Source organism: Eschrichtius robustus, chromosome 6, assembly GCF_028021215.1.
Source record: "Eschrichtius robustus isolate mEscRob2 chromosome 6, mEscRob2.pri, whole genome shotgun sequence".
Taxonomy (NCBI): Eukaryota; Metazoa; Chordata; class Mammalia; order Artiodactyla; family Eschrichtiidae; genus Eschrichtius; species Eschrichtius robustus.
The window spans coordinates 144,539,439-144,551,608 of NC_090829.1; the positions used below are offsets into that span (position 1 = coordinate 144,539,439).

Below are 12,170 nucleotides of genomic sequence, written 5' to 3' on the forward strand. Positions count from 1 at the left end.
CAAGGTTAGCCTGCGCAGACTGGGGGCGTTCTTACCCAGCAGTCCACCAGAAAGTACAGTAACAATGAGATACTTTTGACAGTAGCAAGAAAAACCATGAAGTGTTTCAGGATTAATTAATCAGGACTACAGAAGACCTCCACAGAGAGGACCATCAACTTTTTTTTTTTAAATAAATTTATTTATTTATTTTTTATTTTTGGCTGCGTTGGGTCTTCGTTGCTGCGCGCAGGCTTTCTCTAGTTGCGGCGAGTGGGAGCTGCTCTTCGTTGCAGTGCGTGGGCTTCTCATTGTGGTGGCTTCTCTTGTTGCGGAGCCCGGGCTCTAGGCGCGCGGGCTTCAGTAGTTGTGGCACGCGGGCTTCAGTAGTTGTGGCACATGGGCTTAGTTGCTCCGCAGCATGTGGGATCTTTCCGGACCAGGGCTCGAACCCGTGTCCCCTGCATTGGCAGGCGGATTCTTAACCACTGCGCCACCAGGGAAGTCCCTGGACCATCAAACTTAATAAAGGGTGTAGGAGAGGACCCCACGCTCTTGGTCCTACAGAGCTGTCTCTTCTCCCCACATTAATACCCAAATACTTTTTCAACATTGTTATAAAGTTGTTTCTTGACAGCAGGGACTGTGTTTGGTTTGCTGCTCCATCCCCAGCATTTAGAACAGAGCTTGGCCCAGAGAAGACTTTCAGTAAACATTTGTGGATTGAAAGGCACAGTTACGTGCACAGCAGATTGTGTGCCCTGCTTTTCCACTTGACAGCGCCCATGAGCCTTTTTCCTTGGACTTAACCTTCATGTTCGTGATTGATGGTCGGAACCGTAATGGATTTCACCATTCCCCTATGGATGACGTGTAGGTTCTGTTTCTCTTTTCTATCAATGTGGATAAGAAACATTATTTGCCTCTGACTTTCTTGCCATGAGATTTTTTTTTTTTTTTTTTAACAAATGACTTCATTCTTTTTTTAAAAATTTACTTATTTTATTTTTGGCTGTGTTGGGTCTTCGTTGCTGCGTGTGGGCTTTTTCTAGTTGCGGCGAGCAGGGGCTACTCTTCATTGCGGTGTGCAGGCTTCTCATCGCGGTGGCTTCTCTTGTTGAGGAGCACAGGCTCTAGGCGCGCGGGATTCAGTAGTTGTGGCTCGCGGGCTGTAGAGCACAGGCTCAGCAGTTGTGGCGCACCGGCTCAGTTGCTCCGCTTGCCATGAGTTTTTAATGCCCTTTGAAATGAGGCTTTTGAGCTCTTCTCTTTTGAGAAGACATTATTTGAGGTTATTTTAAAATCAGCCTTTATTAAGGCTACAAAGCTACAGGCCTGTTTTTTTCTCTATGCTTTTATGTTAGAATTTGTAGATTTCATTTTTCTCTTTATAAGTTTAGTAAATTTTGATCTTTCACCCATAAGGCAGCCTTTGATCAACTCAAGATGATCAGACTACATGTACCATTTTTAATGATCAGTCCCATATACAACTTAAATCTTCTTATGCATTTTGAACCCTAGTTTTAAGTTTAGTGGATACACTTTTCGTTTTAAGCACCTTAAATATGTGACCAAATAAATAAAACCTTCTCAGTAGATCTAGTAACTTAAAATTACACATGTAGTGAATCTCAAGTTCTCAAACTTTCCAAACCTTCTACCAGGAAGTGACGTTCATGGGATGAGGAACTTGGTTTTGTTCACTGCTGTACCCTCAGGACCTAGAATAGTCCCTGGCAGTCAGTAAACTTGCATAAATGAAGAAATGTTTACAATCTTAGTAAATTTCTTGTGCCTTTTCACTAAAAAAGAAATGTGTAAAATCAGTAACTCAGTTATACTTTTAAATTGGAATCAAGGCTAAAACCTAAGATTAATTTGCCAAATTTTCTTGCGTACTGCAAACAACTTAAATGTCAAATATATAGATTATTCTGAAGCTAAACACAAAAATATTAAAATCTAAATCTCCCACAGGGCTTAGAGACACCACTAAGGCAGTTAAGGAAGTCATCTCAGGCGAATGGGGCTTCTCATCTGGGGGACCGCGTGGGCTGGGATGAGGGGAGCTGGGGTGCTGCTGACCTGGGGCCCCCTCCGCCGTCTGACCCTGCTGACCTGGGGCCCCCTCCGCCGTCTGACCCGCATGCTGCACCTCCTCTTCCTGTCTCTGCGGACTGAGCCAACCTGGACCTTCCCGGACTCACCATCTGCTCTGAGCAGGAAGGCCTTCTCCACCTGGTGGGACTCAGCCAGTCTGTCTACCTCTGGTTCTTCCCTGATTTGTCAGTTGTCCTGGACTAGAATGCTTAGAAATATTAAAATGCCTGCCTGTTAGATTTGGCTCACATTTCATTTTTTTGTCTGCCTTTCAGGTCGCAACACTAACGCTGTCTTCTTAGCTGAGCTTGAGAAGAGTGTAACTTTTTTTTATGGGTAACTGTACATATGGTCAAATCGCCTTCCAAACCAGTTACACGGTTTGTGAGACCTAGGATTCCTTCAGGGTGCCGGGTTTCGCTTCATCTTTGCTAGCAAAGTGGCGCACTGTTGTTTTAAAGTTAATAATTGCTAGCTGAGAAAGGATGTATAGTTTTAAATTTTGTATTTCTTTAATTACTTTTAGTTTTAACGTTTCTGTACATGAAGATTGGAAAGTTGTGTTTTCTTCATTTGTGTTAGTCTGGCTGGAACTCTTGAAAGGGTACCAAAGTGACAGTTTCCATAAATGTGTTCTTTTTTAACTGGATGAAACTTGTAGAAATAAAATTGACAAAAACCGTTTCTCACCCTTAAACACCATGGTATTGTAAGTCTGTTGGGTTGGCAGTTCTTTTACTTGGATTTTAGAGCCTCGCGTGACGTTAAGAAGTGAGGACAGTTGGAGGAAAGGGAACCCGTGTGCACTGTTGGTGGGGATGTGAAGTGGTGCAGCCACTATGGAGAACAGTATGGAGGGTCCTCCAAAAACTAAATATAGAGCTACCATATGATCCTGCAATCCCACTCCTGGGCGTGTATCCGGAGAAAATGAAAACACTGATTCAAATGTCCACAGCAGCACTGTTTCCAGTAGCGAAGAAATGGAAGCAACCGAGGTGTGCATCAGCACGTGAATGGATAAAGATGTGGTATATATTTACACAATGGAGTACGACTCAGCCATAAAAAAAGAGTGAAATCCTGCCATTTGCAACAACATGGAGGGACTTGGGGGGTGTTATGTAAGTGAAATAAGTCAGAGAAAGGCAAATACTGTATGTTTCCCTTATATGTGGAATCTAAGAAATAAACTAGTGACTATAACAAAACAGAAACAGACTCAGAAATATAGAGAACAAACTAGTGGTTACCAGTGGGGAGAGGGGAAGGGCAGGTACGGGTAGGGGATTATGAGACATAAACTACTAGGTATAAAATAAATAAGATACAAGGATATATTTTACAGCACAGGGAATATAGCCAATATTTTTTAATAATTGTAAATGGCATATAACCTTTAAAAAAAGAAGTGAAACACTGTTGTTGAGTTTGAATATAATAGAAGCTTACTTTTCTATGTAATGGGGGAGAGAATTAGGGATTAATTGATCGTTCAGAAATCTCAGGTTAACCTTGGTTTTCATATAATGCCTAAAAGAAGAGTTTTTGCTAAACGAAGATGAGCCTGCTGACCTTTCACCCTTGGGTTGGATGCTTTATTTCCCAGTTAATGGTAGGTTTCCCTTAGTCACTCAGATTCTGTCTTGGGCCTGCCTTGGCCAGCGATGGGAGGGCCTGCGGCTGAGTAGCTGAGGTTGCCAGAGGCCTGGACCAGGGCACACGCTTCCTCCCAAGCCCAAAGCGGCTCTGCGGGATGACCCTGTGAATTCTGCTGGGGGCTGTTTGCCTGCCCGCTTGCAGGTGCCAGGCAGTGTTTCTGCCCCAACATGGAGGATCATTTTGCTGCAGCCTGGAATTGAGCACCTGAGGACTTTGCAGATAGATGGCTGCCGGCGGGCCTGGGCCACCCTTTCAAGCGGACAGCGCCATCTGCTGGCAGCTTCTTCTGGGCGCCTTCGGTGTCCTGCGGGAGTGGGACCTTGGCACTCTGTCCCCATCTTTTTACTCAACAAAATGTTAGTCATATGGAGTTGACTTTTTTTTTTTTTCCCACTTCCTTGCATGGTGTTCCACTGTAGAGAGAGCATGTATTTTCAAAGCTTTTGACGCAAATTTCGAAATTTTTCCTTTAGAACAGTTGTACCAAGTTATGTCAGATATTGAAGTTTTAACCAGGTTGGTAGAGAGAAGGACTACACATCTATATGTTTTTAAAATGAAACGTTGACTTGTCCCCAATATTTATTATGGGCATTTGGAAAGCCCCCAGAGTTGGAAGAGTGATCCGCCACTGCCTAGATCCGGCAGCTGCGGGCTCGGCCGCGGTGTCCTCTCGTGGGGCGGCCCGGCGGAGGCTGGAAAGTAGCCGTGGAGAATTGGCCCCGAGCCGAGACCCACTTGGCTGCGGCTCTGTCTTCTCGGTCTAGGCCCTTCCGGGGCCTCCGCTGTGCATTTTGTTCAGCTGTTGGGAAGCCACTGTCAGGCGGACGCCTGTAGGCGAGCAGCTCGGGCTCCTCCCGGCGCTGGGCTCAGGACCGGCTGGCTCCGGGTGTCCTTGGCCTGTCTCGGCACCACTCCAGTCTGCTTCGGAGTCACACAGGTTCACGTGGCAATCCCCTCGGCGCCTCTCAGGGCCTCCCCTCCCCCTCTCGGCAGGACACGCCTGTCGAGACCCCTAACGTGATTACCCCTGTAAAGACCCTGTTTCTAAGTGAGGCCCCACTTGCAGGGCCTGGGGGTTAGGACCTGGGCTATCTTGGAGGACACGTTTACACGTCTGCACGTGCTGGCCACGCCCCGACGACTACCGGGCTTGTACTGGTGGCCCAGACTCGCTCGTTCAGAATTCCCTCGTGGGTGCCGAGAAGCGCCTGAAACCTTCAGCGTCCCATCTCTTGCTCTCTCCTCCCAGGCCGCAGAAGCCGCTGCCCACCGTCGGCTCCACCTCGGGACATGCGGCTCTGCTCTGCCGGTGGCTCAGGTGGGACCCGCCCCCCCCCCCCCCAATCCCGGGCCATTGGCACGCCCTGTGCGCCCGTCAGCCCCCGTCCACACGGCCTCCGCCCTCCTCGGCCCTACAGCCCCTCACCCGCCCTGCCCACTGTCAGAGGGGCCGTCCCGAGCCGGGAGCCTCAGTGCCCTTCTGGTCAGACCTTCCTGGGGCTTCCCTCCCCCCCCACCCGCAAGAAGGCGCACAGTCTTCACGTGGCCCATGAGTGGGTGTGACCTGCTCCCGTGTCCCCCAGTGCCCCCCAACTCTGCCGTCCCGCTGCACACGGCTCCGCTGTCCTCCTGCCTGCGGGGGGCACGGGCGGCATCCCCAGCTGGTTTCTCTCGTCTCATTTACCTGTGTGCGTAGTGACAGGTGAACGACAGCGTTCCCACCTTTGCATCGCGTGCAGATGTGAGCCGATGCCCGGCAGAGCCTCCCTGAGCTCACCTGTGTCCTTCCTGCCTGAGGTCGGCCTCCCCGGGCTCAGTGTCAGTGCACCTGCCCCGTCACGCAGCCGTGTGACCTGCCAGCTGCGCGCTCACCCTCTGTCGTGTCACCCCGCCTGAGCGCCCCTACCCCCTCCGTGTGCTGCCTGGCCTTCCTCTTATTTGTGGCCCCGGGAAAGCCCCAGGGCCCAGGACAGTGTCCCGCACGTGTAGACATTACTAGGTGTTTGCTGGGTGAGTGAAGGAATAAACCCAAATGCCTGAAGACGTGATAACGCGCCCGGGCCCGGGGCAAGTACAAACACGCAATCGCCAGGCAGGTGTGGGGATGCTGAGTGGGATTTGGCTGATACCGTAGTGTGAAGGATGGTTTTTACTCTCCGTGTGAAGATGTGTGTTCAAAAAGGTACACGGGTGCTGTGGAATAAGGGGACGAGAAATGCTCTGAGTTATTAACAGATGCTTCTCTGCTTTTGTCTTCCCAGACACTGTTTGCTTTTGACTCAAGATGATTTGATGCTGTATAAAGAACTCGCTCACCATGATGGCTACACAGGCGTTGAGCATAGACAGCTATCAAGATGGGCAACAAGTGAGCGCTGGCGCTCTGTTCCACATCCTAAGCAGTCAGCCGACCTAGTACTGAAACACGACCAGTGCCTCGTGTGTTCACAAGCTAGTTTCCGTGAGGGTGCAGGTTCAGTGTGGAGCGTTTGGTGCATTTATTATATCTTGGTGCTCAGAAAGATTAGCTGTAGAATTGTTCAAGTTATTTCCTAAATGACACCGAGATTGCCAGTAATTTTGACCCCCCTGAGTCATAGTTTCTTGGGAATTTACCTTTCTAACGTCAGTGTTGGCAAGTATCGTTGCTCTTAAAGGCTGTGGTGATAATCATAGACTCCCGTGTTGCCCAGTTGGCTGGCCTGGGCGGGAGCTGTGCGGTTTCGTTCCCCTGCATGTGGGTGGCAGAGGGGACGGTCCGACGGCACGTGGGCTGCAGCTGCGGTGCTGTCTGTATGTCTCCTGCCCCTGCAGGAGACGGTCATGACTCCCGGCTCCCTGCTCAAGGGTTTAGGGACCCCCCCCCCCCCACCGCCCGCCCCAAGCCTGGGGCGCCTCGCCCACCTGTCACTCCCCACTTGGTGAGACTCAGGGGGTGTGTAGGACCTGGGCTGTGACCCTGTCCCCTTCCCAAGTCGGGTCTTTCCTTGATGGACAGTTTTGTTCCATTCCTGGGATGTTTCCTGTTGCAGTGATTTTGGTTTTGTTGATTTAAAAAAATGTTTTAAGTGTTTTTGCTTCTTAGAGGTAGGGAATTGTATTTCAGGCTGCTCTCTTCACCAGGAAGTCCTGTGATATTTCCAAGAGATTTTGTTTCTCAAATGCACATCTAACGATGTCCCCGCTGTCCCTGGGCCCTACGGTGGCTCCTCGTGGACTCCCTGCCTGGAGGGCCCTACGACCTCACAGGCTCTCGCCTCTGCCTGCCCCGGGGCCCTGGCTCTGCTCGCCCCTTGGCTCTGCTCCGCTCTGTCCTGCAGGTCTTTGCTTCGCCCCGCTTTCTGCGAGGACCCCCCACCGGCCCTGGTTACCCCCACGGCCCGCTCCCCACCTGCCAGCCGCTTCCCGGTCCCTTCCTCTGATCTTTGTTCTCCATCCGTGGCAGTGATCACCTTCCGACACAGCCTGTTACGTGTCCGTCTCCCTCCCGCTGGTCCCTGCCCTGATGCAGGGAGTCCAGGGCAGGGCTGGGCGCAGCGGGGGAAAGGCCTCGCTTGTAACGGCTCAGCACTTCCCGTGACGTGGAGAACCGCTTGTGAGCATTCCTTTCAGTAAGCATTTGATCTTCTACAGTACAGACAGACCGCATTTACTTAGCCGGTCCTCTGAGCTTGAACATTTAGATTCCTCTTTTTTCACGATCGTTTTTTTTAAATCCTGAAATAAATCCTTTAAGGCTTTTTTTTTTAATAATACTGTCAGACTTCTCTCCAGAAGGACTGTGTTTGATTGGGCTTTAGTCAGTCGCTTTTGGTTTTTTTTTTTTTGCATTGGGTGTGGGGCGAGCAGGGTCTACTTTTCATTGCGGTGCGTGGGCTTCTCATTGCGGTGGCTTCTCTTGTTGCGGAGCACGGGCTCTAGGTGCACAGGCTTCAGTAGTTGCAGCACGCGGGCTCAGTAGTTGCAATGCGTGGGCTCAGTAGTTGCGGCACGTGGGCTCTAGGCGCGCGGGCTTCAGTAGTTTTGGCACGCGGGCTCAGTAGTTGTGGCTCGTGGGCTCAGTAGTTGTGGCTCACGGGCTCTAGAGCGCAGGCTCAGTAGTTGTGGCGCACAGGCTTAGTTGCTCCGCGGCATGTGGGATCTTTCCGGACCAGGACTCGAACCCGTGTCTCCTACGTTGGCAGGCGGATTCCTAACCACTGCACACCAGGGAAGTCCCACTCAGTAGTTGTGGTACACAGGTTGTTTATTTTTTTAAGAGAGAAGCAATTCCCAAGTATACTGTTCCATCTAAAGGCAGCAGAATGGAAGTAACCTGCTCACTCTGGCCTGTTGGAGAGTTGAGAACAGGGCCCGAGCCCGGACCTGCAGGGCTGCTCTCTCGGCTGCAGCCCCGAGCACCAGGCTGGGTTCCTGGCAGGATGCAGGCTCTCCCATCTCCGTGGATGAGCTCTCCCACCCCCCACCCCGCCACAGGTTCCCCAACAGGCTGCTTCCTTGAGGGGCGGGGGGTGGCAGTTGCGGGCGGGGCAGGTGGATCCCAGATACCCCAGTCCTGAAGAAGCCGAGGAGGGCGGTGATCTGCTCAGGGATAACGAGAAGTTTACCGTGGCGATTTTGTTTTATTTGTAAACTGAATTCTTTATGTTGAAGGGTTTAAATACTTTTCCCCTAAGTTACCAACAACACAGCCAGTTTAAAGCAATTTCAGTGGTAATATCTTTAAGGCTTCCTCTTACGTTTAACGCTTTCTTTAAACACAGCTGGTCTTTGCTTTCTGGATGCAGTGACTTTCCTTAACATTTTAAAAAAAATTTCATTTATTATTTTCGGTTGCTTTGGGTCTTCATTGCGGTGTGTGGGCATCTCATTGCGGTGACTTCTCTTGTTGCGGAGCACGGGCTCTAGGCGCGCAGGCTTCAGTAGTCGCGGCACGCGGGCCCTAGAGTGCGCAGGCTTCAGTAGTTGTGGCTTGCGGGCTCTAGGGTGTGCGGGCTTCAGTAGTTGTGGCACGTAGGCTCAGTAGTTGTGGCACGTGGGCTCAGTAGTTGTGGCACGTGGGCTCAGTAGTTGTGGCTCGTGGGCTCTAGAGCGCAGGCTCAGTAGCTGTGGCGCACGGGCACAGTTGCTCCGCGGCACGTGGGATCTTCCCGGACCAGGGCTCGAACCCGTGTCCCCTGCACTGGCAGGCGGATTCTTAACCGCTGCGCCACCAGGGAAGTCCCCATAACATTTTTATCGCTTGTGTATTCCTGCGTTTAAGGGAGAATTTCAGCCCTGTCACAAATATGGAGCATCTTGGGTTTGAGTTGTTTTTGTGACAAGATAAGAGAGCCTGGATTATTTGTTTATTCTTCTCTTCCTGCAACGTTACTCAGTGTGAGGGCAGATAACAAGGAGAGGCAAACGAGAAAGACTGCACGTGCACCAGTTCCCTTCAGGGATATAGAGTTATTACGGTTTTGAAAATCATAAGCATTTCACAGATATCGGTCCTCTCAATTTTTAAATGTTTTGGAAATTTGACCTTTGTTTTAGCTATTTAGAAGCACATTAAGTTCAAAGGAGTTTGTTGGTAGTATTCTTTACGTATTATTGCCTGTCACGTAACTGTCTTGCAGTTTACCATTCCGCTGCATCTCTGTTTGAGAATAGAATACAGTAAGTCCCCGGCATACGAACGTGTTCCTTTCCAACAGCGAGTTTGTCCAATTTGTTCATAAGTCCAACAAAGTTAGCCTAGGTATCCAACTAACACAATTGGCTATATAGTACTGTACCGTAATAGGTTTATAAGCCGTTCGCATCTTTGAAAGTTCACAACTTGAAGGTTCGTACATAGGGCACTTACTGTACTTGGTAGCAGCTTATTTTCTTTTTAGTAACAAAAGTTCTCTTCCTCCTTTCACAGATGCAAGTAGTAACAGAGTTAAAAACGGAGCAAGACCCCACCTGCTCTGAACCAGATGTGGAAGGAGTGAGCCCTCCCCCTGTGGGGTCCCAGACCCCGATGGACGCAGACAAGCAGGCCATTTATAGGTAGCAATGAGATGTGAAGCGTGTGGGTGTTCAGAGGTGTAAAGAGAATGGAAAATCTGGTTAAATGGAACGTGAGCTATTAGCCAGGCAGAGTAGTGAGGCATGATGCGATAACTACTGGGGTGAAAGTTTTCTCAGATTACAATGTTATTCCTAATATCTTTTTAAAAAAGTTTTGGAATGTAAATCTACATTTTAGTCAACCTTACAAAAAGCAATCTTCAGGCCCAGATAGTTGTACTGGAGAATTCTACCAAAAAGAAGGAAAAGCAGTAAGTCGACACAGTCTCTCCCAGAAAATAGAAGAAGAGGGAATGTTTCTGAACTCATTTTATGAATTGAACATCACTCTGATACTAAAGCCAGACAAAGACAATATAAAAAAAAAAAAACAACTAAAGACTAGTATACCTCATGAACTTTGGCATAAAAATCGTTCATAAAATATTAACAAATAAAATCCAGTAACATGTAGAGAGAAGAATATTTAGTGACCAAATGGAGCTTATCCCAGGAATATGAGACTGGTTCACCATTCAGAGATCAACCAATGAGACCCACAACGTGATCATATCAAGTGATGCCGAAAAGCATTTGAGAGAAGTCAACAGCCAGTTATGATTAAAAACTGTCAGTGAAGCAGTAATAGAGGGGGACTTTCTTAGCCTGATGTAGGGAAACTACAAAAGAACCCTGCAGCTCGCATCATACTTAACGGCGGAAGACGGAATGTTTTCCCCCAAGTTTGGGGATAAGGCAGAGGTGTCCACCCTGGCTCCTCCTGTTCAGCTCTGTAATGGAGGTTTAGCCAGTTCACTGAGGCAAGACAAAGAAAGAAAAGGCATATCAGGTTAGCAAGGAAGAAATAAAGCTGGCTTTTTGCACAACTGACATGCTTGTCCACATATAGAAAATCCCAAAGAGTGTACCAAAGAACTTCCAGAACTAAATAAGTGAGTTTAATTAGGTCACAGGTTGCAAGGGCAACACACAGAAACAATCCTATTTCTCTACCAGTAATGTACAATTAGAAACTGAAATTAAAAAGAAAATACCACTTTTGAGAGCTCCAAAAAATTTTAGGTATAACTCTAATAAAGCACATACAGAACCTTTATGTTGAAAACTATAAAATGCCAATGGAAGCAGTCAAAGGAAACCTAAATAAAGGGCATACCATGTTCATGGATTGGAAGACTCAACATAGTAAAGATGTCATTTCTCCTAAAATTGCTCTGTAGCAATTACAATTAAAGTTGTAGCAGGATATTTCTGTACATATAGACAAGTTATTTCTAAATTTTATATGGAAGTCAAAATAACTAGACCAGCTAAAACAATTTTGAAAAGAAGAATAAAGTTGGAAGAATCAGTCTACCTGATTTTCTCAGTGGAGAAAAGGTGGAGTTTCCAACAAATTGTCCAGGTTGGAACAATTGGACATCAACATGCAGAGAGAGAAGATCCTTGACCTAATCTCACATCCTTTACAAAAATCTGCTCAAAATGGAGTATGGATCTAAAAGTAAAATTTAAAACTGTCCAACTGGCGTTAACCATATGGTGAAATATTATGCAGCCATAAAAAAGAATGAAGTACTGTTACATGTTACAACACTGATGAGCCTAGGAAACATCACGCTAAGTGAAAGAAGCCAGACACCAAAGGTCACATAGTATATGACTCCATTTATATGAAATGTCTAGAATTGGCAAATCTGTAGAGACAGAAAGTAGATTAGTGGTGGCCTGGTGCTGGGGTTTGGTGGAAAATGGAGAGTGCTAATAGTTACAGGGTTTCTTTGGGGGATGAATATATTATAAAATCGACTGTGGTGATGGTTGCACAACTCTGTGACTATACTAAAATCCGTTGCATTATAAACTGTAAATAGATGAATTGTGTGGCATGTGAATTATATCTCAGCAAAGCTGTTATATAAAACATTGCATGTGTACATACTAAAACATTTTCATGAAAGTGTAGAACACATATTTTAAAATTTTTCCCCCCAGGCATCCACTATTTCCATTATTAGCTTTGTTGTTTGAAAAATGTGAACAATCTACACAGGGCTCGGAAGGCACAACTTCTGCCAGTTTTGATGTGGACATTGAGAACTTTGTAAGGAAGCAAGAGAAGGAAGGAAAGCCCTTCTTTTGTGAAGATCCAGAAACTGACAATTTAGTAAGTAAAATACATGTTTTTAATTTTTACTTCTGCTAAATTTAATCTGTTCGATAAATTTTAAATTTCTAATTAGAACTTCAGATTGTTTGTGGCTCTGCCGAAGGGGAGAACTGTACAATTCATGAGATGATTTTCCGTGTGTGACTTGAATGTCGCCAGGTCTCCAGCCTTCTCTGTTGACCCCTTCCTGTAA

General features: G+C 47.5%; 1 protein-coding gene across 8 annotated transcripts in view; it reads left to right on the forward strand.

Annotated features, from left to right (window-relative positions):
• The window catches only part of PKNOX1 (PBX/knotted 1 homeobox 1), a 48,213-nt gene that overhangs the window by 12,905 nt on the left and 23,138 nt on the right, over window positions 1-12,170 (forward strand). For 4 of the 8 annotated variants that reach the window (XM_068547140.1, XM_068547146.1, XM_068547142.1 and 1 more), the window contains 4 exons: window positions 4,997-5,065; window positions 6,009-6,115; window positions 9,659-9,786; window positions 11,803-11,974. In XM_068547140.1, coding sequence (XP_068403241.1) covers window positions 6,065-6,115; window positions 9,659-9,786; window positions 11,803-11,974 — 351 coding nt within the window. In that variant the 5' untranslated portion in view covers window positions 4,997-5,065; window positions 6,009-6,064. Of the gene's footprint in view, window positions 1-3,060; window positions 3,081-3,640; window positions 4,101-4,996; window positions 5,066-6,008; window positions 6,116-9,658; window positions 9,787-11,802; window positions 11,975-12,170 lie in introns of those variants that run through there. The other 4 variants (XM_068547147.1, XM_068547148.1, XM_068547145.1 and 1 more) reach the window with 3 other exon arrangements.